The sequence below is a fragment of the Sturnus vulgaris genome, chromosome 12 (assembly GCF_052056855.1).
Source record: "Sturnus vulgaris isolate bStuVul1 chromosome 12, bStuVul1.hap1, whole genome shotgun sequence".
In the NCBI taxonomy this organism is placed as follows: Eukaryota; Metazoa; Chordata; class Aves; order Passeriformes; family Sturnidae; genus Sturnus; species Sturnus vulgaris.
Window position 1 is genome coordinate 2,259,886 of NC_142254.1, and position 27,455 is coordinate 2,287,340.

At 47.8% G+C, this 27,455-nt stretch overlaps 1 protein-coding gene across 1 annotated transcript; it reads left to right on the plus strand.

Moving 5' to 3' along the window:
* The first annotated feature begins 1,515 nt into the window (after positions 1 to 1,515).
* Positions 1,516 to 27,447, plus strand: LOC148222328 (axonemal central pair apparatus protein HYDIN-like). The gene is made up of 6 exons (XM_088172244.1): positions 1,516 to 1,578; positions 20,508 to 20,627; positions 21,715 to 21,849; positions 23,654 to 23,853; positions 26,265 to 26,389; positions 27,296 to 27,447. Exons 1-6 carry the CDS (start codon positions 1,516 to 1,518, stop codon positions 27,445 to 27,447), a joined length of 795 nt encoding a protein of 264 aa, XP_088028370.1.
* Positions 27,448 to 27,455: the final 8 nt, after the last annotated feature.

Genomic DNA, 27,455 nt, shown 5'->3' on the forward strand with positions numbered 1-27,455 from the left:
TTCTGCTGAATCTCACATTTTTCACCCCCGGAAGTGCATACATCACTATTTACCCTTTCTATTTGTTTCTACCCTTCCAGGATATTTTTCTTTATAGCAGATGCTTTTCATGTTTAGAAACCCACAGGATGCTCTGGGGGACAGAGAAACACTCCCATGTACACATGAGGGAACAGGCCCCTGAGAGGAGGCAGCCAAAGGGCACCTGCTCTGCCTCAGTGTTATCATCACTGCAGCTGCAGGATGTCTGGGGGTCCTTTGAAACAGGTGAGGCTTCAGGAAATGCACAGATCTATACCATATAGCTATACTATAAAGCACCTATGCCAACAGCAAAGAAAGGCAAAGAGACACAGGAGATGATGGGTTTTTTTCCTTGTCAGCCTGAGGAATTCACAGGAATCTCCATTTTTCCAGCTTCCCTACAGCATCGGTGTACAGACATCATCGTGCCCTGGAGGATCCTCATAAACCTCCCTTTACAGTGAGCAGAGAAACTGGCCTTTCTCTGGAAGTGGCCACGATCCCCCTTGGCAGTGCAGCTGTAACTGCAATTTTATGTTGGGGATGTTAAATACCATTCTCATCTCTACAAGCACCTTCACTCACTTCACAAAGTGCCTCAGGAAGGCTAAAGAGGGGCTTTAACACAAGCACACACCACCCTCAGCCATGCTGTGAAATATCAGGATGCAATCCAGAGACTTACCTTCTCCACCCGGAAAGAGAATTGTCTGGCTGATAATTCTATAGAAGGGTCAACAAACTTGCAGGTAATAGTTGTTTCTATTATCTTCTCTCTCCTGCTGGCTGATCCAATGGCAGCTTCACACATCGCATAATCGTGCACCTCCTGCATGCAAGAGCCACTTGTCACCGGTGGGTGGTGGCAGGGCATCCAGCAAATTCCCTGCATTGGCTCAGCACCCACCTCCCACCACAAGCCCTATTCTTGCCTCAGAGTTACCGTCACTGCCCCCTTTTCTTCCTGTGATGCAGCTTATTTATTCTACACTCAGTTGTCTGTAACACAGCACCCCAATAACCACAAAAGGCACTTGTGAGAAACTCCCTCCCTTCACATGGCTTGTGTTTTACTCCGTGCTTACCCCAGATAAATCACTTGGCACTTGTTTAATTCACTTTTTTTTTGGGCTCCTAGTCTAAGTGTAACTTATTTCTCTGCCCTTCTTTGCTGCCTAAGCATGGAACACTTTTTGCCCCTAAAGAGCAGTATTTCCTTCCGCCCCTACTTTGGGAACAGCACTGGGTTTTGGTAGCTGTGGAATTACAATAAAGCCTTAGCTGGTCTGATGGTGGCCAGCAAGGAAAGCAATTGGTGCTGCCACAGAAACGTGTGACCTTAAACCAGTTTCTGGAAGGCCCCATGTCATTTTCCCAGGCAAATGTCAAGGCACTGTGGAACAAGCGCAGGGGAGGGGATCTGATGGTTCCCCAGGCCCAGCCCTTGGTAGGAACCTCACCTGTGTGATGTGGGAGAAGCCCCGCAACACCATGTCCACAGACTCGCCTGGCTGCAGCTCCATCGACGGTGGCTCCAGCCCAAACACGGGCTTGGTACGTTTGGGGCTCTGGCAATCATCTTCGGCCTTGGGGCTACTGAGGGCTGAGACTCTCTGGCCCTCCTCCTCAGATGGGCTGTGACGTCCCACACTCCAGGAGAGCCGTTGGAAATGGTGGCCCCTGTTTGTTACTTTGAACCGACAAATACAGGGAAGGAGCCTAGAATAGATGATGGAGAATAGTATGGGAGTAGCTATTTCCCTGGTCATCAGTGTTATATATGAGAGACAAAAGTCTCGATATTCAGCAAAATTTAGATTATTTTATTTGATATAGAAAGAGCAAGCAGCGCTGGGTAACGTGAGGGGTCACCGCCCACTCCCCGCTCCACCGAACCTTGGTTTGCAGCCTCTTCTTATACTGTGGTTTCTCGTTGTAATCAATAATTTTTGGGTTTTTGTTGTCATAAGCAGTGGTTGTTGAATAAATATCCATACACAAATTCACAAAGCTTTTGGCTGATAATCAGTCACAGATAGCCATCCTTGAGATAAGCACCAGAGAAGTTCTGGAAATCTGGTTTTTGAGATAGGCTGTATTGATCAGACAAAGGCAGGAAGTGCTATTGGGAAATCTGATTATGCAACCTGGTAGCCGATATAACTTATTTGGAAAATATAATATAACATAATATAATGTAACATAATACAACACAATATAACATAACAAGGTGATTTTAAAAAGAATTATTTTATCATATAATTTCCTTTATCTAGTGTCCATGCTTCACTTCAGAACTCAGTATTCTGGTTTATGCAAAACCCAATGCTTTTGTGATTAACACGAATCTTTTATCAATTATCACATCAGCTTGCTCCCAATGAGCAATCTGCGGTGGTAATAGCTTGGACACTGTCTTCATTTCCAACTTTTAATGTGGATCAGAAACAGCGTTTGATAAGCTGCCCTTCTGATGTCATTATTGCAAAGAGAAACATGCTTATAATGGTAATGCAGCATTTTCCTGCCCGGGCTAACGGGACTTGGTGTTTTCCTGCAAACTGTTTGTTCTGGGGTGATTCATACTGTTCCAGTATTTTGTATCTATCTGTGCCCAAAGGTTTTGCTCAATCTTTGAGATCCTGCACTTTGGGACCTTGTGTGTGGGGGTATGATTGCAGGCATTTCTAAAAGCCAGCTCGGAGGCACTTTCTGGATGATCCCAGCAAGCTGGTAAAAATCGTCTGCCAGCTCCAGGACAGGAAAGCAGGGGAGCAGGGCCTCTCCTGTTCGCAGCACCTTTGGTTTTGACTGGTAGCCATTTGTAGAAACTTTTGCACTTGTAGCCATTTGTAGAAACTTTTGCACTTGTAGCCATTTGCAATTAGAAACTGTTTCAAAGTGAACTTTGCAATCTGTGCCGAGCGAGGTGCTGGGCAGAGCAGGGCAGCAGCAGAGCCCACGAACAGCAGGAGCAAGTGGCGGCAGCGGCGCTGCTGAGCCCACACAAACCAGCAAGTTTCCATCTGCCTCTGGAAGTGCTCTGTGGGCTCCTGCCTTCCTGGTGGGGGTTGTCACCCTCCTGTCTCTTTGCTCCTGGGGCCCCTGCTTGCCTGGGAGGCACCATTTTGGAAGGGAAGGGTGTGATGCCATCTTCCCTCAGTCCCTCAGCCACACCGAGGGACCGCCTCATCCGGGCGCCATTTTGGGAACCTCATGTTCTGAGGAAGCCTGCGAGAGCATTCCTTGATCAAGTCAGGACATAAATGTATTAGGAATCAAGACAATTCAGTGGCCATTTAGCAACTGGTTTCCCTTTCAGTGGCTTTTGAGGGTATCTAACAACTCTCAAGTGGCCATCACAGGTTTCTAAAGGAATCTCTGCCTTCAGGGAAGGAGTCAGGGCTTTGAACACTGAAGAAGATTTTTTCTTGAAGAACTACAGCAAAACTGCTCCTTGTTGAGACAGGAGGAGAGCTGGGGCGATCTCCTGCCTGAATTGGTTTCCCAAGCTGAGCTCTGGGACGAATGGTTTGTCTATGACAATTGTTGTGCCAGTGCCCACAGCCACCAACACAAATGTGGTCCAAAGGCTGTTCCCAGTGAACAGCTGGACAGTGTCAGCAAGAAGCCCAGTGTCATCCAGGGTTGCTGTGCTTGTCACAGGAACCTCATCCCTAGTGGGGATCACTCCTTCTCTGGCTTCAATAACATAGCAGTGGGGTTTGCAAGCCTGTAAGACAAGCATAGTATGCATGTAGGATAAATGTGATTCGTGCTAATTAAGTTGTAACTATATTAACAAAATTGTATTTAGATCAATAGAAAGACAATTATTACAGAGTGATGGGGGAGATGGGTGAGACAGGGCAAAGGACATCTTCCAGATGTTGGAAGTCGAAGAAGGATGTTGGAAGAAAGTCAAACAAGAATAGTAGAAGGACGTAGGTCTGACAAGCAGCATCTAGAAATAGAAAGTTTTGACCTTGAAATGGGCCAAAATGGGATGATTCCAAGCATGGGACTCAGTTAAAGTCTTGTTATGGAAAACATCTGCTCAGTCACACAGGGCGCCTGCGCTACCTGCGGGTCACACCTCGGTCACTGATGAAGACGATGAGCCTTCATCGGAAATAAGACCCTCAAAAGGATAAGAGACCCCCTAACCTATTACTAGAGCATGCACTATACAACATAGTGGCGTAGATTTTAGGAATAGAAACTAGGAGGAGTTTTCTAGAAACTTCTGTAGCCTACAGTATATAAGTGGGATTGTTAGCCTGGATGCTTTGGTACGTGAGGAATGGCGAGCCACTCCCCGTACCCCCGGTCGGAGGGGGGCTCCTCCCCGGTCGGTTTTGCTTATGCTTTATACGAACCTCAATTATACTAAATTACTTACTGCCAAATTTAGTATAATCTTAAATATGTGCACTTTGATTGTTTCATCTCCAATACTTTGTCATCTCCAATACTTTGATTGTATTCATTTTGTTACTATTAAAAACTTACTATTAAATTTAATCTTGTTGCTCGATAAATTGGAAAAATAGAACATCATTCATAACAACTTGGTGCCGAAACCCGGGAACTCCAGTCTAAGTGAAGAGTGGCTAGTTTTGGCAAGGAGCTCCCCACCAGTTGTTAAGGTGGTCCCGAGGCTAGACCAGGCTCTCTTGGAGAAGGAGTTCCAAATTAAAATAAAGCATAAAGAAAAGAAGCTAGCTACAAGGAGGCACGCCAGAAGAAGAAGGCTCCCGTGGGAACGCCGGCAGAAAGGGAAAGGTGCCCGTAAAACGTCCTGTGCACCAGAACCCTGTGTGAAAACGGGCTGTGTGAGTACCATGGGGTTGGGTAAAGGGGGCGGCTGTGTGCTTGTGTGTGAGTGAGGAATGTCTGAAAGGGGAGAGTGAGTGAATACCCCGGGAGGGACCGGGAGGGAAAGTCTCAGCCCGAGAACTCACGGGAAAAGTCTTTGAGAAGGGTGCTGATGCTCGGAGAAGTGATTTAAGAAGGGAGTGAATGAGTCAGGTTCAACTATCTGTTGGGAGGTGTTGGAGGTTGAATTACGCCCTTTTCTTTCAGTGGAATTTTCTCCCATTGTTATGCTAAGTAATTGTGGCTACACCTTAAAACGACAGATAATGTTCTCTCGTAGGGGGGTGGCTGGAGGGGGAGGGGGGGGGGAACCGGAAAAGGAAAGGTGGGACGGGGGGGGGGTCTGGAGCTGGGCTCTCTCTCTCGCTTGGCTCGTGGAGTGGGAAGACAACCTGGGCTCTGCTCTGGCATCTTCCCCTGCCATCCCAGCGCTGAGATCCACGCTCCCTGCCTTTGGACATCGCTCTGCTGCTCTCCTAGCTCACCCTACTACCTCCGAACACTCTGCTGAGCACCACGACCGACACCGTGAGGGGGGAGTAACTTTCCCCATCCCCTCTCACCCCTGGGCCGCGGCCGCCATCACCCAGCCCTCTTCAACTGCGCGGGACCTGCCCTGCCCACACAGCACCGGTAACAGCACAGGGAGACGGCCTGCGGCCAGAAGGGACTGGAGTGGAGCTAGACTGTTTCTGTTGCCAATTTTTATAGCTGTTGTTGTTTTTCTGCTTTGTTAGATACCAGTAAAGAACTGTTATTCTTATCCCCATATCTCCTGCCTGAAGGTGTCTGAATTGGACCTAAAATAATTAAAAGGGAGGGGGGTTGCACTCTGCATGGCAGAAAAGGGGCTCTTGCCTTTCCTTAGACCATACCTGTCTTTCAAACCAAGACAGATTTTGGCGCCCAACGTGGGGCATTGCCTGAGGGCATTGAGAGAGGGGTAGAAAAGGGGATAACAGTTCTTAAATTACCCAAGCTTGTGGTAGGTGACACCATGCTGTCCAGCTTACCCTGGATTGGCCTCCATGTGGTCACTGCTATATCTCTCCCATTTGCAAGCCCTTTTTTAAACATGAGTTTCATAACCAAGGTTACTGTGGCTATTATCCAGTTTATTATGTGGGTTGATCAGTTGAGGAATTCATGGATTTTTAATTTTCTCTGGAAGATGGCCACATGGATTCAGAGCTATCACACTCTAAGTGTGTGTTTCTGGGGCTACTTCAATAATGGTACTTACTGTGAGGAAGTGCCAGCAGGTGAAATTTTTTCTCAACCCATAACAGGGTTTTTGAAGTTCACCCCACCAGTCTTCAAGGGGTTCCAATCCACTTTAAATGCTAATGACATTATATTGTGGCTAGTGTTGCTTATATCCCTGTTAAACCTGTTCTATCTAATATTCAGAGATAAGGGGAGATTGACTTGGATAACAACCCTGATACCTACCCCAGGGATTAGTGATGTTACCCCAGAGCCTGATCCTGTCCCAGAGACTAGGGAGGTTACCCCAGAGCCTGATCCTGTTCCAGAGACTAGGGAGGTTACCCCAGATAGGGAGGTTACCCCAGAGCCTGATCCTATCCCAGAGACTAGGGATATTAACCCAGAGTTTGACCCTGCTCCACAGCCCACCTTGGAAAGGAACCACCCAGAATGGGTGGGGGTGCTAGCAAAGGAGATACGTGAGATGGGCCAGATGCTGAAGGAGTACCTCTCCCCAGCTGGTGAGAAACCCTCCCCCTGCTTTAAAGAGGGAGACTCTGATGGTGCAGCAGTGGGACCCACAGATGTTACATCTGTCCAGGTTCCAGCTGAACTGCAAGGGCACTCAGCAGCAGCAGTTGCCCCTGTGGAAACTAGGAAGTCTAAGATGAAAACAAGGCACCTAGATAATAAGGGTCAGGAAGGGGGCCCCTCACAACCAGCAGGGGAGCCAGAAGTTGAGATCATCACCGAGTCCCTGTCATACGAGAGTCTCCGTAACCTGCGAAAAGACATTGTACTATGGGGCCGTGAGGCTTTTACAACCTGGTTACTGTGGGTCTGGGACCTTATGGGTACCGGTGTGCAACTGGATGGTACTGAGGCAAGGAATTTGGGAGCCTTGACCCAGGACTCAGGTGTGGATCAGGTATTTGTAAGGGAGACAGGTCTCTTTTCCCTCTGGGAGCGACTTTTAATGAGTGTGAGAGAGAGATTTGTCCACAGGGAAAGAATGCAGGAGTACCACCAGAGAACACGTTGGAATACCCTTGAGGAAGGGATCCAAAAGCTGAGAGAAGTGGCAGTACTGGAGGTGCTCTTTGGGAGGGATGGACAGCATGACAATGACCCTGACAAGGTCAGGTGCACAGGGCAGATGTTGTGGAATCTGTCAAACCTGGGCCCATCTCAATATACCCCCTTTATTGCAATGATTGATGCTGATACCAACCAAGTGACAGTGGGTTCTGTTGCCAACAGGCTCAGGAATTATCAGAGTATGATGGCTGGCCCAGTGCAGGCTCATGTCTCTGCTGTTGTTAAGGACCTCAGAGAGGAGTTTAAGGAGGAGATGAAGGAGATAAGGGAAGAGGTGAGGAAGATCAGTGCAGCACCAGTGCGAGTCATGGACCCCAAAAGTAGAGCCCAATGCCCCCCAGCTAGGGAGAGAGGGTACACCCCACGTGCTGACCTGTGGTTTTTTCTACGTGACCACGGGGAAGACATGAGAAGGTGGGATGGGAAACCCACTTCTGTCCTGGCAGCACGGGTGCGCCAACTCAGGGAGGGGAACACCAACAGAGGGAACTCCACTAAAGTGAAGGTAGCCTCAGCCTCCCATGGAGGTGCAGGGTATTACAGAAGGGAAGATGATCTGTCAGATCCCCTTGAAGGAACCTCCAGTATGTATGCCCAGGAGAGAAATAATAACCAGGGCTAGAGGGGCCCTGCCAGGGAGAGGCACGGGAAAACCGGATCTTTTGGACGGTGTGGATCCGATGGCCTGGCACATCAGAGCCACAGGAACACAGAGCATTGGTTGACACTGGTTCACAATGTACATTAATACCATCGGGACATGTCGGGAAGGAACCTGTTTCAATTGCTGGGGTTACAGGGGGATCTCAGGAATTGACTCTGCTGGAGGCTGAGGTGAGCCTGACTGGGAAAGAGTGGCAGAAACATCCAATTGTGACTGGCCCAGAGGCACCATGTATCCTAGGCATAGACTTCCTCAGGAATGGCTATTACAAAGACCCAAAGGGACTCAGGTGGGCTTTTGGAATAGCTGCTGTGGCAGCAGAGGGCATTAAGCAGTTGAACACCCTGCCTGGGCTATCAGAAAACCCATCTGCAGTGGGACTCCTCAGAGTGAAAGAGCAACAGGTGCCAATTGCTACCTCAACAGTGCACCGCCGGCAGTACCGGACTAATCGAGATGCCGTGATCCCCATCCACAAGATGATCCGTGAGCTGGAGAGCCAAGGGGTGGTCAGCAAAACCCACTCACCCTTCAACAGCCCCATCTGGCCTGTGCGTAAATCGGAAGGAGAATGGAGATTGACAGTGGACTATCGTGCATTGAATGAGGTGACTCCACCGCTGAGCGCTGCCATGCTGGGCATGCTGGAACTGCAGTACGAGCTGGAGTCCAAGGCAGCAAAGTGGTACGCCACCATTGACATCGCCAATGCATTTTTCTCCATTCCTCTGGCAGCAGAGTGCAGGCCTCAGTTCGCTTTCACCTGGAGGGGTGTGCAATACACGTGGAACCAACTGCCCCAGGGGTGGAAACACAGCCCCACCATCTGTCATGGGCTGATCCAGGCTACACTGGAGAAGGGTGGAGCTCCAGAACATCTGCAGTACATTGATGACATCATTGTGTGGGGGGATACGGCAATGGAAGTATTTCAGAAAGGAGAGAAGATCATTGAGATTCTGCTGGGAGCCGGCTTCACCATTAAAAAGAGCAAAGTCAAAGGGCCTGCCCAAGAGATCCAGTTCCTGGGAGTAAAGTGGCAAGATGGACGGCGCCAGATCCCCAGTGAGGTCATCAATAAGATCACTGCAATGTCTCCACCAACCAGCAAGAAGGAAACACAAGCCTTCCTAGGTGCCATAGGCTTTTGGAGAATGCACATTCCTGAGTACAGCCAGATTGTGAGCCCTCTTTACCTGGTCACCCGCAAGAAGAACGATTTCCACTGGGGCCCTGAGCAGCAGCAAGCCTTTGTCCAGATCAAGCAGGAGATTGCTCATGCAGTAGCCCTTGGCCCAGTCAGGACAGGACCAGATGTGAAGAACGTGCTCTACTCTGCAGCCGGGAACCATGGTCTGTCCTGGAGCCTTTGGCAGAAGGTGCCTGGTGAGACGCGAGGCCGACCACTGGGGTTCCGGAGCCGAAGCTACAGAGGGTCTGAGGCCAACTACACTCCGACGGAGAGGGAGATCTTGGCCGCCTATGAAGGGGTCCAAGCTGCCTCAGAGGTGGTTGGCACGGAAACACAACTCCTCCTGGCACCCCGACTGCCAGTGCTGGGGTGGATGTTTAAAGGAAAGGTTCCCTCAACCCACCATGCCACTGACGCCACATGGAGTAAATGGATTGCCCTCATCACACAACGTGCCTGTATTGGAAACCCGAATCGCCCTGGGATTTTGGAGATAATTACCAACTGGCCGGAAGGGGAAGACTTTGGTCTTGCCGACGAAGAGGAACAGGAACAGGTGACCCGGGCCGAAGAAGCCCCACCGTATAACCAACTGCCAGCAGATGAAACATGCTATGCTCTTTTCACTGATGGTTCCTGCCGCATCGTGGGGATGAACCGGAAGTGGAAAGCAGCTGTATGGAGCCCCACACGACAGGTCGCACAAGCTACTGAAGGAGAAGGTGGATCGAGTCAACTTGCTGAACTCAAAGCTGTTCAGCTGGCCCTGGACATTGCTGAAAGAGAGAAGTAGCCAAAACTCTACCTTTACACTGATTCATGGATGGTAGCCAATGCTCTGTGGGGATGGCTGGAAAGGTGGAAAAAGGCTAACTGGCAACGTAGGGGAAAACCAATCTGGGCTGCCAGTGAATGGAAAGACATTGCCACCCGGGTGGAGAAGCTGCCTGTGAAAGTCAGTCATGTAGATGCCCATGTCCCCAAGAGTCGGGCTAATGAGGAACACCGAAACAATGAGCAGGTAGATCAGGCTGCACAGATAGATGTGTCGAAGATAGATTTAGACTGGCAGCACAAGGGAGAGTTGTTCCTGGCTCGATGGGCCCATGATGCCTCAGGTCGTCAGGGCAGAGATGCCACATATAAGTGGGCACGAGACCGAGGGGTGGATCTAACCATGGACAGTATTTCTCAAGTTATCCATGACTGTGAGACATGTGCTGCCATCAAGCAAGCCAAGCGGGTGAAGCCCCTCTGGTATGGGGGGCGATGGTCCAAATATAAGTATGGAGAGGCCTGGCAGATTGACTACATCACACTGCCTCAAACCCGCCAGGGCAAGCGCTATGTACTGACCATGGTGGAAGCCACCACTGGATGGTTGGAGACCTACCCTGTGCCTCATGCCACTGCTCGGAACACCATCCTGGGCCTGGAAAAACAAGTTCTTTGGAGGCATGGTACCCCTGAGAGAATTGAGTCAGACAATGGGACTCATTTCAAGAACAGCCTTATAAACACCTGGGCTAGAGAACACGGCATTGAGTGGGTGTACCATATCCCCTACCACGCACCAGCTGCAGGGAAAGTTGAACGGTGCAATGGCCTGCTTAAAACCACCTTGAAGGCACTGGGTGGGGGAACTTTCAAGAACTGGGAGATTAATCTACCAAAAGCCACCTGGTTAGTGAACACCCGAGGTTCCACTAACCGAGCAGGCCCTGCCCAATCTGAGCCCTTGGGAATATCGAATGGAGATAAGGTTCCAGTGGTACACATGAGAGGTATGCTAGGAAAAACTGTTTGGGTGAATCCTGCCTCCAGCAAAGACAATCCCATCCATGGAGTTGTATTCGCTCAAGGACCAGGTTGCACCTGGTGGGTGATGCAAAAGAATGGAGAGACCAGATGCATACCCCAAGGAGACCTTGTTTTAGGGTGAAATACCTATAGTACTGTGCCTATGTCTCTAACTGCATGTATGTATATATAATGTAACAGTTTAATTTGATATAGCATATTAGTATGGGAGAAATTCAGGGGTGGATAATGTTGGAGGTTGAATTACGCCCTTTTCTTTCTGTGGAATTTTCTCCCATTGTTATGTTAAGTAATTGTGGCTACACCTTAAAACGACAGATAATGTTCTCTCGTAGGGGGGTGGCTGGAGGGGGAGGGGGGGGGGGGAACCGGAAAAGGAAAGGCGGGACGGGGGGGGTCTGGAGCTGGGCTCTCTCTCTCGCTTGGCTCGTGGAGTGGGAAGACAGCCCGGGCTCTGCTCTGGCATCTCCCCCTGCCATCCCAGCGCTGAGATCCATGCTCCCTGCCTTTGGACATCGCTCTGCTGCTCTCCCAGCTCACCCTACTACCTCCGGACACTCTGCTGAGCACCACGACCGACACCGTGAGGGGGGAGTAACTTTCCCCATCCCCGCTCACCCCTGGGCCGCGGCCGCCATCACCCAGCCCTCTTCAACTGCGCGGGACCTGCCCTGCCCCCACAGCACCGGTAACAGCACAGGGAGACGGCCTGCGGCCAGAAGGGACTGGAGTGGAGCTAGACTGTTTCTGTTGCCAATTTGTATAGCTGTTGTTGTTTTTCTGCTTTGTTAGATACCAGTAAAGAACTGTTATTCTTATCCCCATATCTCCTGCCTGAAGGTGTCTGAATTGGACCTAAAATAATTAAAAGGGAGGGGGGTTGCACTCTGCATCGCAGAAAAAGGGCTCCTGCCTTTCTTAGACCATACCTGTCTTTCAAACCAAGACAGGAGGATAATAGATGGAAGTTTCAGTACGTGATTAAGAAGGATTGTGGAGAGTGGCCAGAAAGAGAAGTTGGGGAGAGAATAAAAGGAAAAGAAGGAATTAGGTGGGAACCAAGTGGTTGGCAAAAGAAGTGAGATCATGTATATTAAGCGAAGGAGTTGAACCGCAGAACGAGTGAGAGAGAGCAAGGGAGCTGCTGCCGCCAGAGATGGGTCAGAGGAAAAGTAAAATCTCCGACCCAGGGGTTGCGAAGTGTGAGAAAAATTCACAAGAAGCCAGTGTGCCTGGGAACCGAGAGGGGGTTTTCAAGAAGGGGAGCGAGATTCCTCAGGACAGCCCCCTGGGGATAGTGTTACAATACTGGGGTACAAGGGAATCCCGAAGAGAAAAAAGTAAACAGAAAATTATACAGTACTGTATGTTTGAGTGGACAAAAGAAAAGATTTGTGCAAATAATTTATACTGGCCAGAGTTTGGATCATGTGAGGATTGGATTTCTCAGGTTTTAAATCTATATGTGAATTCAAAAGAACCTTTTAACCAGGAGGAAAGTGAATATACTGCTTTGTGGCTTCCAAAAGTGGGGGGGTGAATTTGTAGTTCAAAGGCAGGAAAAAGAAGGTTATTCGTTATACCTGTTGCAAACTAAAGGACAGGCAGTAAAAAGGGACCAGATAAAGCCATGGGACCCGTTAGATCACCTCCCACCCCCATACAGACAGCCTGTCCAGCCTGTCCAGCCCTTGGTCCCCGATGCACCCCCTATTCAGGACGAGCCAGTAGCACACAGAACTAGAGGCAGAAGGGAACAAGAGGAAGAAAGTGACAAAGAGGACAAGGAAGCAGGAAGGGAAGATAGATTATACCCTCTTAAAGAGGTTCCAATGGCAAATCTGGCCCCAGGACAGGGACCTATTAGTTACGTGAGTGTTCCCCTGAACACTGGGGATGTTAGAGAATTTAAGAAAGAGATGGGCAGGATGCTAAAAGATCATATTGGAGTAGCAGAGAGACTAGATCAGTTATTGGGACTGAATATTTACACCTGAGTGGAATTGCAGTCTATTTTAGGAATCTTGTTTACAGTGGAAGAGAGAAATGATTAGACAGTCAGGAATACAGGCTTGGAATAGAGATCATTAGAAGCCAAACCAAGGAGATCAGAAATGGCCTATGGCAGATCCAAACTGGAATAATCAGGAGGTAGAACATAGGCAAAATACGAGAGATTTCAGGTGGATGATTATCCAAGGAATTCAGGAGGCAGTGCCCCGGGGACAAAATATAGGGAAATCTCCGAGTGAGCACCAAGGGAAAGATGAGTGCCTGGCAGAATGGTTAGAGAGACTAAGAAAGGATTTGCAGTTATACTCAAGCATGGACCCCGATACACCAGCAGGGCAGGTCCTTTTGAAAACACAATTTGTAGCTAAGTCTTAGGGGGGGACATCAGGGAGAAGTTGGAAAAATTGAAAGATTGGCAGGATTGGGGCTTCAGGAGTTGTTAAAGGAAGTGTCAGAAGTGTATGTTCGGAGAGATGAGGAAAAAAAATAAAAGCCAGGATTCTAATGGCAGCAGTCCAAGAAATACAAGCAGCCACAAACACAAAGAATTTATCAGGAAAGAATAAAAAGAAGAAAGAAAAATCAGGTCCTACTTCTGAGGACACAAGACCTATGTGCTTTTCTTGTCACAAAAAAGGACATTTACAAAATTTTTCTCCTGTTTCTAGGGTTACAGAACCCAGTTGTTGCTATTGTCATTAAAAAAAAAATAAATCAGGAAAAAAAAGGCAGCAAAATAAAAAAAAAAGATTCAAGAAGACTAGGGTGTCAGGGGCTCATTTATTTAATAAGGACCGAAACACCAGAAGAGCCCTTGATAAAGCTGAAAGTAGATTCTCAAAATGAAGAAATCATATTTATAGTAGACATAGGGACTTTGTTTTAGTTTAGGGTAAATTTGGGAGGAAATTTTGGAATAAAATTTTTCTGGGGAACAAATTTAAGCAGTCTTTTTTTAATTAGTTAGAGAAAAAATATTTCCTCAGAGACAAGTGAGGAAAACAACTGTTTATTTAACAGGCAAAACACTTTTCAGTATAAAAATGAACAATATTAAACAGCAAATCTTCTTGTTGTTTTGAAGAGATGACAGATTCAAAAGAGGGTTTTTTTGTGAGTTGCAGCTTGACTTACTTTGTCTGGTATCAGTTCCTTCAGTGCTGGGAAACGCCATGGCCCAGGCCAGGCTTGGTGGGCTACGGTGTGAGCTTCCAGTGCTTTCCTGGGATTTTAGTCCAGAGCAAGATTGAATAATTCAAGAAAAAAAAAAAAAAAAAAAAGGAGAAAAAACACATTCCAGGGAACTTTTTTGCTTTAATTGGTTAGGGAAAAAAAAAATTAACAAAAAGCAAAAGAGAGTTCTCTCCTGCTGTCCACTGCAGACAACTAGGTCTGTGAGCAGGAATGCAGGAGAGTCAGTGTAGTTTCTGATAACTAATTCTGCACTTTTTCTCCCCTCTTTCACTCCTGGAATCAGTCTTAAAGCTGCAGAATTCAATATTCAACACCAACTGAACAGACTGTTTAGGGATACAAGCATCATAAAACAAGAAGAAACAATTTGACTGATAATGAAGCAGGGGGGGAGCCCTGGGAGAAAACCACAGTGTGAGTGTGGCTTTTCGGGAAGCAAAAGCACAGGGTGGGGAAACATGCTTTTCCTTGGCAGAAGTGGAGGCTGTGAAGAAGCTGGGGGTAACCCAGGAAGAAGAATGGATTCTTCTACCCAACGGTAGAAGAGCGGTGCCGGGACCTTTGGCCCAACAGATCCCAGGCAGCTCGCATGGGGGGATTCACTGGGGCATGAGAGCACTTTGTGACCATTTTTTCTAAAATTTTATGGGTGTATAAGAATATTTGAAATTAGAAAACAAATTACTCAAGAAAATTGTAATGAATCCATGGTGAAGCTAAGGAGGGTACTGGGTGCCAAAAGGCCACAGTCTACATCAAGTTGGCATGGAACCGCTGTACTTTGGGACCAAGGGGAGATGTGGTTTTTGTATGTGTGATAAAAAATGTTATTTTATGGCAATGCTGTTTAACATACCAGTTTAAAGTTGTTTTGAGAGGTGCATTATCGAAGTCTGGACATCCTGAATTGGCTGCCAACTGCAACCTCATTGAGCCTGAAGGCCAAACAACACTGATGGGAAAGAATCAGACACCTCGTTAATCAATGGGAACAACCCAGGAGGATGGAAAAATTTCTCCAAGAGCCTCCAACAGTCAACATTAACTGATTTATTTGAAGAACTACAACTCCAGCAAAAGAGACTGGTAACACCTGTTATTAAGAGGGTCAAAAAAACAATTAACACACTGAGAAGGTACTAACCATGGCTTAAAGTGTTGTCCATAAATTTGTGTTATTTGTACCTGTTGTTTTAATTTGTGGTGAAGAGTAACTAGAGTGAAAGAAAAAGAGAGACAATTGGTTTGTTTAAGTTGTAAAACCCGGTCGGTTTTGCTTATGCTTTATACGAACCTCAATTATACTAAATTACTTACTGCCAAATTTAGTAGAATCTTAAAGATATGCACTTTGATTGTTTCATCTCCAATACTTTGTCATCTCCAATACTTTGATTGTATGCATTTTGTTACTATTAAAAACTTACTATTAAATTTAATCTTGTTGCAGGATAAATTAGAAAAATGAACATCATTCATAACACAGCGAATCCCGAATTAGGTTTGAAGGTAAAGGTTGACTAACGTTGTACTTTTTGGTTTTGTCACATCTGTGCTCTGAAGAGAATGCCAGAGGGAAATACAGGATGTGAATAATGCCAGTCTTCGGGTACAGCAGTTCAGTGGCATGTACAGCTGAGTGGATGTACAATAGATGGTCTACTGATGGGGCTTTTTTTTCACTGAAGAAAAGCAACATTTCCTAAATATATTCGTCTATACATTTTTCCCTCTAGTGATTACTTACCTGCTTAAAGATGAATGAGTTCTGTTCAAGTTTCAGCGGGTTGTTATGATCTGGTTACCAAAATTATTAGGGAGATGCCTCTGAATTAAGGTGCAAACGAGACCATTTGCCAAAGTCAAAAGCCTGGATTTTATGTAACAGTAAATGTGAGGAAGAGAGAGAGAAAAATAAATAGAAAAAGGAGGAGTAGGGGAAGGGTGGTTGGGAAGGGGAGGGAGAAAGAGAGTGACAGAGATGATTAAATAGAAATTATCACCATTGCCTCCCTGCAGTGGGACAAGATTGTCTCTTGTTACTTTCAAATAATAGAAAATCTTTAGCACCAGTACATCCTTTGAGTCTGCCATGAATTGGGTTCTGTATTTTCAGATCTGTTGTGTTACTTTGCATCCCATGCAGTCATCTGGTTCAAGGCCTCAGGCATGGGTCTGGGGGCACTTTGATGGGTTATGACACCTCCTCAGCTGTCCCTCATGGGAATCCCCTGGATGGGGCCTTCTGGGCTGGGCAGTTTTAGAGCTGAGCCAGTTTGTGGGAGGGAGGATGGGTGTCCACTGCCTATTACCAGAGGTTATGCCATACCCCCAAAATTTCCTCCTTCTCCCTCTGTTGATGGGAGGTTTGTGTGCAAAGCTGGCCTCAGCAGATGAGTCTGTGCCTATGATTTGCTCAGCCTGAACCCAGACAGGGCTGATTTTCAGGACAGCTGCTGGGTTTGGCTTTTTTGTGGATACATTTTTCTCCCTCAGCCTTGTTTACTTCTCCCTAGACCTGAGAGAATAGGACAACAGAGTCCCCTTTATCTTGTCTCAAGTTCCCTTAGGTGGCTTAACTCACAGTCCAAACTTCCAGTCAGGAGGCATTTTCAGGGAGGGGTGGGCTTTGGTGGTCACAGCTTCATTATACAGTTTTTTCACAATGGGCAGAAAGTCCTTTCTAACAATATTTAAGCCATTAGCTGTAACATACCAGTCTCTCAAGTCTTGTGAGGAGCAGCTGAGAGAGTAGAGGTTGTTTAGCCTAAAGAAGAGGAGGTCAACTCAAGCTATTTTAAAGTAATATTTAAACTACAGCTTTGTCTGTTCTAACTATTATTAATGTTCAGATTTTTAGCTCCGGGTTTCAGTATGATCCATCTTGGAATTGCAAAACGTAGCCATATAGTTCAAAGAAAGTCCAACTAGACGCCTTAGGACACTGGCTGCTTACGCCAAACAAGCACTTAGCTACTTTCAAAGAATTTAAAATTTGTAGCACCAGTATATCCCTTGAGTCTGCCATGAATTGGTTTCTGGATTTTCAGAGTTCCATTGTTGCTCCTTCCAGTTTTGTTGAGGAATTGTCACTCATCTGTGACATCCTCCCACCAAAATGGCTTCTGCATTCCCGGAGAAGTCATCGACACCTCGTCTTTTGTCCAGAGAAAGACTGAAGTCTTTTACTGTAAGTACCCACTGGGGCCATGTTAAGGCTGGAAACTCCCCTCGTGTCCCTCCTCTCCCTGCCCTGCCTGTTGTCCAGCAGCACTGTGAAGCTGCAGACCCCTCCCCACCTCTTTGTGCCGTTCTCCTGTGGGTGGGGGCTGTCCTGGTGCACTAGGGAACACCGTGTGCTGCTTCAGGGACACTCCAGCATCTTGCCTGGCTGTGCCACCGGAGCCAAGTTAAACCAATGTACAGCTGAAGCCCTCAGCATGTGCTTCTCTCCCTTTCCCTTTGTCACAGTAATTCCTCCTGTCAGGCTGGACACTCACCTGTGCTGCTCTGACCAACCTGCCCTTGGGCGTGTGACGTGGGGGGAAAGCTCAAACTCTGCCCAAAGACTTGAGAGACAAGGCTGGTCCCAGCTAGAAGAGGTTCCAAACCAGCTGCTCTCTCTCATCTCCTGTGTGGGGCACAGATCCAGCCCTGCAGACAGCAGTGGAGTCAGGGCCACAAAGGTTCCCTGGCTGGCTGCAGCTCACTTGACTGAAGATGCCCCACTGCTGAGGCTCTGTCAAGGAGACCCCTTTGGTTTCTTCTGTGGAGGGGTCTGTGAGCCAAGAAGGAGAACACAAATGCTAATTAACAGAGAGAACTAAAACTTGGACACCTTCCTGTGCACCTCACTCTTGGGCCAACTTTGCTTTCATGCATCTCTTGGACTCTCTCAGCAGTGCTCTCTCCTCGCTGTGAGTTTTGAGTGTTGTGCAGGGATGGAGTTAGGGGAGTTCTGAGAGCTAGCTCCTCCCCACTCTCTGAAAAGGTCACTGCCTCAATCCAATGAAACTAAAGAGGAAACAAATGCCCAAAGAGCAGAAATCCCCAAATATGTCACATCAAATCACGCAGAAGCTAATGGCACAGAGCCATGTGGTTGGAGTATGTGTGTTGCACCCTGTATTATTAGTTTACTGATGCTAAGTATTTCAGCAGGTAACTTCCAGGGCTTTTGGAACTGTCCTAGACGATGTGATCACAAATTATTCACCAGTGCCACTTGTTCAAGTAAAGCTTTTCTGAACAAGCGCATCTCTGAGGCTCTAGCTGGGTTTTTTTGCCTTTCAGCTGCTTCCCTCCAGATTCCTGAGGGAGAAGTTTCTCAATGTGAAGAAGAAGGCCAGCAATGGGGCGAGTTTTCTGCCCAGAATTGGCCCATTTCTACCCATGAGTGGAACTAGTCAAAAGGTAGCCATTTCCTGTTCTTTTCTTTTCTGTTTGATGTGAAGTTTGAAGAGAGTGTGTGCTTTTGACAGGCTTGCCTCCAGCAAAATACCTCAGTGTCTAGGTCCTGTTGTCATTGCAAACTGCTGGTGGTGGTGGACTTGGAGTCCTGATCTGCACTAAGCCAACACAAATAACCTCTGCTGAAGCTGCTGGGATTTGTTGGAGTGTAGCTGCCATTGCTAAAACAACAGGGGGAAGGCTGGGGACACAAAAGGCACAAAATTACCATTTGCCATTCTCCTGCTGAAATAGCCACCTCTTGCTTTGGTGTGGTCACCATCAAGTGCTTGGGGTCATAGGATTCCCTCCAGAGTGGCAGCATTGGCCTTTGAAGGCCGAGGACCTGCAGTAATTCCTTCAGATTTAACAAAACTAATTGCATTAACGCCTTGGGTTGGAACAATGTGTAGGGACTCTGATGGGATGTTAGATTTTGCAGGCTGCCAGATGTACAGGGGATTTGCCCTGGGCAGAGGGGAATGGCTGTGCTTTATCTGGATCAGAGCCTACTTAGAGGTGTGTCTAAAGCTGCTTTTCTTGCAGGACTGGCTCAGTATAAAGCACAGACGAAATGGGTAGGTGACCGAGGTGGGCTGTTGAGCAGGAAATTGGCAGTAAGAGACATGTAACAAACTGGTTAAGGATTGCCCTGGAGAGGGGCCTTAGGAACACCTCAGAGAGGGGCACAACTAAGGGACAAGCGTGCTGCAGCCACTCCCTTCAGCAGACTGAGTCTCCCGTGAGGTCACACAGGAGACCTGCTTGTGTCTCTGGACTGACAGCAGTGTGGCTGGAGAAAGCAGACAAAGCAGGGGAGAGTTTTCTCAAAGCAATGTCTGCTCCAGAAGCATTTGCTGTTGTGTCCTTCCAGACGTGCCTCTACAATCGTATCAAATAAGATAGCAATACTAGGTTACAAGAAAGCACCCATTTAAAGCTCATGGAAAAAGGAGATACCAACTCTACTCTCACCCAAGTTGATGCTAAAAGAACTGAACCTTATCCTCATTCAGCATTCACCTCATTTGTCTTTTTCCCAACTTCTGTGTTACTTTATGTTTGCCTTTAACTCTGTTAGAAACGCACTAACGTTTAAATACAAGTATAGGGGACAAAATCATCGAAGCAAAAGAAAACTGTTTATTAGTAATGATTCAGCTGAGCCAGGCATCTCTTGCTCCCACCCCAGACAAACAAACACACCTTCCAATCTTTCTATCCCCTTTATACCTGGCTAGAGTGGTCCCTGTCCCCTTTGCCATTGGATGGGTACTCGGGAACTCAAATTCTCTCCCGACCGCCAACTTTCCTGCCCCCTCCCCTCTCATCCTGCATCTTTTTAGTCAGGTCTTCAACCCCATCCCTCTCCCAGCTCAGCAACATGCAACAAAACAACCAGAACAAATCCAAACACATAGAACCAACAACTTTCGCTCCTTCACTTATTAACATTTGGCTTCAGCAAAATATCACCTCATCTCCCACACCTCCTCTGGTACTGTTCTCTTTTTACTGATGTCTAAGTTCTAGATCAAAAAAGATATCTGTAGTTATGTGGGCCTCAGTTTCTTAGAGTAAGGGACATCCCAAAATTGTTTCCCATGGAGTCTGAATGTAAATTCATGGGTTTTACTTACTCCATGAGTGCTCAGTCAGTGTCCCAGAGCTCTGTGACTCCGTGGGCACAGAGATGTGCTTAAGGTAAGTGCTGCCTGCCATTCTGGAGAGGAAACCTGCAGAAATACATGCCAAAAGAGCAGCTTGGCTTGAGCCTGCTCTGTGTGGCCCAGCAGCTCATGATCAGCTCAGAGCTGAGGTGGGTGAGCTACTGTTTCCCCAGTGTGGCCTGGGCAGACGTGCTCACCCAGAGTCTGTACTTCACTGGGGCTCAGTGTAAAAGTCTCCTTCATCAACCTTCTTCCCAGCAGCTGAACCTCTCCCTGCTCTCTCTTGCCTCTCCAGTTGCCATCAGTTCACCAGAAACAGAGCTTGTTCCAGGTTTCCCCACCAGAGCTGGTATTTGAGAACTTCGTCACTCATGAGGTCTCTGAAATGGTATTGTCTCTCGTAAATAAGGACAAGGTAAGTGCTGGGACATGGAACTTTAAGACTGTGCTGAGAGAGGAGAGTGGTGTACACATAGTAGAGTACACATAGTGTACAGTAGTGTACAGTACACGTAGTGTACAGTAAAGCAAGTTATCTGCTGCAGCACATCCAGAAGAAAATGTCTCAGCGCCTTTGTCCTGCAAGATGGTGGAAATCTTCCTGTGCAGGGAATTCTCGCCTGATTTTGGCAATGCATTGATGGTATCTATCCCAAAGGAGTTTCCTTCTCATGAAAGCGCTGGACTGATAGGAATGTTGAGGGCTGTACAGCTCGTACCTGCTCTCATGCTTTGCCTTGAGTGTATACCACATCCTGTGTCTCCTTGGCTAATCTTGGCTCCTGGTAGGAATCTCTGTCTCTCTCAGCCTGTTTGGCTCTCTTTGTGCAGCTCACCGTCAAGGCTCAGAGGCTGAGTCTTCTCCACTTGATGCTGCAATCACTTATCATTAATGGCATTGGCAGTGCAGGAAAAGTGTTCTGAAACAGCCCTGGAATCAGATTGATGCAGCAGAAGCAGCAGGAGGCCTTTAGGTGCCACTTTAGGTCCTTGCTAAGCTTCATCTGGCTCTGCTCAGGTTTTCCAAACGCAATGTGGTGCTCTGCTTTCCCTTTGGAGAACCACAGCACATCCAAAGCCATGTGCGCCTGGAGGTTTTCAGCTTCACTTGAAGAAATGGTGATTGTTTTGCAGTTTCCCAAGAGGGTTGAGAGCAAAAAACTTGAACAATGTCACCAGTTGTGTTCCTCGACTGTATGGCTGTGTGCGGGCACATGCCAGCGTTTTTTTTTGGCCTTGTTGAATATGCAGATGACTTGGTTCAGGTGCTCTGTCTCCATCCTGCTGATGCTGACTTGCTTGGCCCTTCCTTCCCACCTGGCATTGCCCTACTACCCCTGGCCAAAATGCTGGGCGCAGACAGAAGGGATTCAAGTTGACCCCTGTGAATTATGTGCCTTTACCTCCACAGCTTTGGAAAAGGGGTCACCAGGGCATGGACATTTCTCCTCTCGTCCTGTTTCCACAAGTTGCATGATCATTGTTTCATGTCTTTCCTGCAGTTTCCTCGGCCGGTGAAGGTCTCCATGGAGAGATCACCTCATTTTGAGCTGATGTGCCCCAATGATGTGTTCCACATCGTGCCACCAGGCACATCTTCCCCTTTGCGCATCCGCTTCACCCCCGACGAGATGAAGGTGAGACTGGAGGAGCCAAACCTCAGAATTATCTCCAAAGCCATTGTTTTCCCTGCACTCTGGCAACGGCCCATTCCATGCTGTGGGCTTGGCTCCAGGCTGTGGGCAGGCAGCCTGCAGCCACTCACACCTTGGCATGTGGTGTCAGGCATTGCACGCAGGCCTGACAGGCTCTGCCTCCTCTCCTTGCACATTGCTCAGCATTCCCGAGGGAAGATGGACGGGGAACAGTATGAAAATGACAGAGGGGTGTGTAGCCGTGGAAAGGGGTTTTAACCCTTTAAGTGCAGCGGAAATAAGATGCACAGCTACATGGTGGTCTGTCATGACAGGAAGAAAGAGACAAGTTTATTCAGAAACACACTTGGTTTTATAGCATGACTCGCAACCCCAAGAGTAGAGAAAAGGTGATTGGTTCAGAGAGAAGACACCCCATGCTTAGGGCCTGGTCACGTACCCCAACAGCTGTTCTATCTTGTTCTTAATTCCTTTTTATTTTGACCAAATTATCACCCTGGGAGAAATTCTCCCTAGCCTTGAGCTGGACCAGCTCATTGGTTGAGAACAGAGCTGAAAAGCTCCAGCCTGGAATATTTTTCAGGCTGTAACTTTCTTACTTTCTCAATATGTGTCCCACAAGGGGTGTTGATGGATGTTCGGCCATCTCTAGGTACAGTGGAAAGGGTTTAATTATTATGGAAAACACTAGAGGAACAAAGAGGTCAGAGAGCTTTCCTCCTTCCTGACTGGCAACTGCTTGCCTGCCTCACCCTGGGCTGGAGCAAAGACGGTGCTTTTGCACAGCCTCTGTTCTCCAGCCTTGCAGTTGTGCTGTCCCAGAGCCCAACTGACCACGACACAGCTGCAAGGCCAGGGCAGAGGATGTGCTGTGCCCGTGAGCCCAGCCTGGCACAGGCACACTGAGCTCTAGGGGCCCTTAGCCAGCAGGAGGTTGGTGAGCTGCAGGGGACTTGGCCGCCTGCTTGAAAGAGCTCGTGTAGGGCAGGTACAACCTGCAGGCAGACCTGTGATCCCAGAGCCTGTGGCAGTGACACTGCTGTGGCTCTGTGTTCATGCCTGTCACTGTGGTTCCTCTGTCAACTGGCACCCATTCTGTGCCAAAGGAGCTTTTATGTGGAGGTTTGAATACCAGTGCTGAGGCCCTGGCAAGTCAGATCTCAGTGCTGTGATCTGGAGGCTTTATCATGCAGAAGGCTTTAGGACTTGGCATCATGGAAGGCAGGAAGCCTTGCAGGGAAACAAAGAGAGGCTCTTTCCAACAGCATCCCGCTACCTCTTAGCACTGTTCTTCTCCTGACTTGGTTGGAGAGGCAAAGTTAGAGTGGAGTTCTGAGCCAAGTGATGTTTTTACACCAGGTCAGATGTGCTTTGGGTGCAGCTGTTTTCTCATCTTCCTTTTGCTGCTTAGAGTCAGTTTAACACTTTGTCCTATTCTCAAACAGCAGGAATACAAGCCCAAAGAGGAACGTCCTGTGTTCCCTAGCTCCATGTTCCTTAGAAGGGACTTAGGAATTATTTAATATCATTAAAATTTAGAGCAAAAATTGTGGTGGCCTAGGGCAGTTCTTTGTATGACCCAAGTGACACAAGAGCTTAATGCCACCGAGACAGGTTTTGCAAAGTGCACTGGTGCCTTTCAAATGTGACATATTAGTAGAACTTAGTCTTCATTTTGGGGTGGAATAGGTGAATTGATGCCCTTGAAGGGTTATAGGAAATGGGTTTTTTTCTGCCATGGGGATGCACTAAATGCCCTGTGCTGAGCTAGTTTCTTTTCCTGCAGAATTATTGCCACGAGCTCGTCTGCCTCACTGCAAGGGAACGGATAGTTGTGCCAATTCGGGCCATTGGTGCCCGAGCTATCCTGGACTTCCCTGACCAGCTGGACTTCTCGGAGTGCCCAGTCAAGTACAGCACCCAGAAGACTCTGCTGGTTCACAACATCGGGAACCTGGCAGCTGATTACCAGCTGAGCACCCAGAGGTGAGGCAGCTCATCTGTCCTTGTGCAAAACCCCTTTGGGAGACAACAGAGCTGGTCAAGAGCAACAAAAGGAACCGGAGCATCGGAGCTGCTGCCCTGCAGCCCTGGCTGGAAATGGGCAGGACATGTGGGGCAATTTGCTCTTGCTTCCCGTGTTTTATGCAGGATGCAGCCTTTGAGCTTTCTCTGTCCCAGATTTCCTGCAGGCTGCTGGAACATGTTAGTAGCTGGCTTGCACCTTCCTGGGCACAAGCAGCTTCTGAAATGGTTACTCCCCACTGTCAGCCAAATAGACCCATTCTCTGGGAGGCCACAGGCACGTGGCTTTCCAGTGGTCCCTGCATCACATGCCCAACATGAGCTATGTTTGGGCAGCCGGTGCAGGTCCTTGTACTTAAAGCTGATCTGATTTCCCTTGTCAGCTGAGGACATCAGTCACCTCTTCTGTTCTATGACAAACCTTTGAAAGCCAGTTGAAAATTTCAAAGGGATGATTTAAATCTCTGAATAAGGTCTTTCCCCCTTTCTTTGAGATTTCTTTTTAAATACTCCGAAGTTCCTGTGTTTCTGCTGCTTTTTCATTTTGGTTTGTGTTAAATGTTTGCCAAGAGATCCTGAATTCTTCATTGGCAACTTTCATAAAGGGCGAGCTCCTCTAATGCCTGTCAATATACCACATGCCCATAGGTACATGCACAGGTGTATAGGAAATAGGAGACATTTAGTGAATATGTGAAAAGCAATTGGGCTGATTTAGAAGACAGAAGTATAGAATAACTTTGTCTGGAGGGGAACCTCTGGAAATCATCTGAGCAGACACACTGCTCAAAGCAAGACCAGTGTCTGGGGATTGCAAGGTGCCATTGGGAGATCTGGACCTGTCTTTAGATGCCATACAAGAAAACAAGCATGCAAATGGTCCTAGTTAAAAAGAGAAGAAAACCCATTCAACCTATTGAAACCCCCTCCATATCTCCATACCTTATCTTTTCTGACCGTCAGGTGCAGTAGTGATTCATTGATAGGGTAGATCTAACAGGATGAGAACAATCTTAAAGAACAGCTCACAACTAACAGATAAAAGGCCAAAATTTAGCCTGCCAGCCCCAACCAAATGGTTTTCATTTGGTTATTACAGTGTCAGGGATGTCTCCTTCACAGCCCTTCTATGTGTGGGCTCAGGGAACAGCTTAGTGATGTTGGCTGAAAATCAGAGGAGTGAAGTTTAACTGTAGAGCTTGTGTGCTTGGGTCTTGGGGAGCCAGGTCTATGTGAGAGATGGCTGCTACAGCAGTAATAGAGGAGTCTGGTGGGTACAGCCCGGGGTGGGATGTAGAAGTTGCAGGGGCTGATTTGCACTCAGTTTTTCAGTCCTGACAACTGAGTCCTGAATTTGGCTGGATCCTCTTCTCCTGATAATTTGAAAGTAAGAAGATACTTTCTTTCTGAGACAACCCCTGAAGTCACCTCCAGGATTGTTATTCCCATTCTGCCATTTGAGGGCAGGCTCAATCTGGCTCTGGGGCTGCTGGGGCTTTGTCTTTCTTGCCCTCTCTCCAAAGTCTCTCGTCCAGCACATAAACATTGCTGGCCCAAGGCCTCTCCATCAGCCAATAGCAATGTTCTCACTAGTGGTAATGGGAACAGGTCAGGCCCATAACTGCAGCCATAGGTCCTTAATGAGCAGAACCTGAAGCAAGTTCATCAGCTGTCACTACTGACATGAGTAAAGTTCAGCTTGCCAGATGTTCTCTTTATTTTTGCATGTGATGCATTCATCACCAAACTCCCAGAACACACTCTTAAGTGACAGATTGATCACCAGCAAATCACCAAGGCCAGGAACTTCTGTTTCCTCAGTGGGGCTGTAGAAGAGCACCAAGCCCAGCAGCTGCTGGGCAGAAGCACATTTCACCTGAGCTGTCCCTGAGCATCAAAGCACAGAGTCTTGTGTTTGTCAGGCTCAAGAGCTCTTTACCTGGTGACCAATCCTAATTGCTCCTGCTAAATCCAAAGTGCACCAACACATTTACATAATTATTTCCAACACATTGCACAGTTTCTCTGGTGGGCCAAGCGAACTGTTACCAGCCTGGATGGCAACCCAGAGTCCCAGACTGCATTGCTGGTAAATACACAGAAACCTCCTGTTCTGCTTCTTTGATGTGCTCCTGCCAGAGTATGGGGGAGATGAGGTCGTTTTATCCCACAGGATCTTCTGAGGGCTGGATCTCCTCACAAGTGGGTCAGTAGCTGTTTCTGATCCCGTCTGTTCTGTCTGTCTTCTGTTGACTGTCATCTGTTTGCTCCCCGCTGAGCAGCTCCCAAGTGAGCTGAAGTGACCTGCACTGCAGAAGGAGTACCATCCCCAGATGTCCCCCTGAGTCCTGATCCCTGTCTTTGTGTTGCAGTCCTTTCTCCGTGGTTCCAGCCAGGGGAACTCTGGGCGCCGGTGACACCATGCAGGTGACAGTGGAATTTCACCCGCTGACTATTGGTGACCATTCCGCGTCCCTGGCAGTGTGCTGCAACACAGGTGAGTGCTGGGCCCTGCACAGGGCACAGGACAGTTCTCCACATCACTCCCTGTTGTCACATCTTCCTCAATTCCCTCTAGATGTTCCAGCTTTCCAGCAATGTTTCCAGCAATCCCCTCCCCTGTTCCAGCTTTACCCTAAAGAAAACTAAGAACTCACTGGTGTTTAGGGGGTTGATAAAGTGGATCCCCTCTAACAGGGCTAAGATTTTTGGAATCCTGTTTTGCTGGCAGTTGCTGAGTGGAGGAAGGAGGAACCCTGATTCTCTACTATCGTGTGGCTATGCCTGGGAGAAGTTTGATTTTATTGCTGAGCAGTGCTGTATGTGAGGTGTGAGGTCTCCAGCAGACCCTCTCCAATGCAATGTATTTCTTGCACACCTCTGTCCCGTATGCTGCTTCTCCATTGGCTTGTCACAGACCCTTTTTCTATGTTGCCCTCTACACATATATTTAGTTTCTGTCTAATAACATTTTCAGGCCCTCAAGTTCCTGTTTGGTGACAAATCAGGACAAATCTTTCCTCGTCCCCATTTCCCAGGCCATTCATGCTGTTGCGGACCTCTCAGATCTATCTCCCATTTGATTTCTAGACTGAGGAATCCCATTCAATCTTCATATAGAAGCTGCTCGGTTCTTATTAATATTTCCTTTGTCTCTTTTTTATTTCATTTTAAATGCTCCAGTTGGGTTTTGAGATCAGAACAATATAAAGTATTTCAAGACTGATGTGGCTGTGGGTTTGGACAGGGAGATGATGATGATTTTCATGGTGTTCATTTTGAAGTGGTTTGTCACATTGCAGAGCCGGGCTGGTTGTGTTTCCTTGCCCGTGTCCCCTCCTTCGGTGGGCTGTCACTTCACTTGTTCCTCTGGGCCTCTTTTTTTCTGCCCACATGCCCCCAGGCCTATTTGCTTGTCAGCAACAAAGGATCCAAGGGATCTGGAGAGACAGGAGACTCGTGGGGTACCCAAGGGACACCCTGGGCAAGGCAGGACTGAACAGGGCTCCTCAGCGTCACCTGAAGGACTTTGATGCAGAAATCCCAGTGATCTGAGTGGGTCA

What these genes read in the sequence shown, in the direction of transcription:
- LOC148222328 (XM_088172244.1), top strand. Translation starts at nt 1,516, where the DNA reads ATGTCCACAGACTCGCCTGGCTGCAGCTCCATCGACGGTGGCTCCAGC. An exon ending in CCAGCCCAAACACGGGCTTG is followed by an intron (nt 1,579 to 20,507) that starts GTACGTTTGGGG and finishes TTGCCTCTCCAG; the next exon opens with TTGCCATCAGTTCACCAGAA. An exon ending in GGCAGTGTGCTGCAACACAG is followed by an intron (nt 26,390 to 27,295) that starts GTGAGTGCTGGG and finishes ACATGCCCCCAG; the next exon opens with GCCTATTTGCTTGTCAGCAA.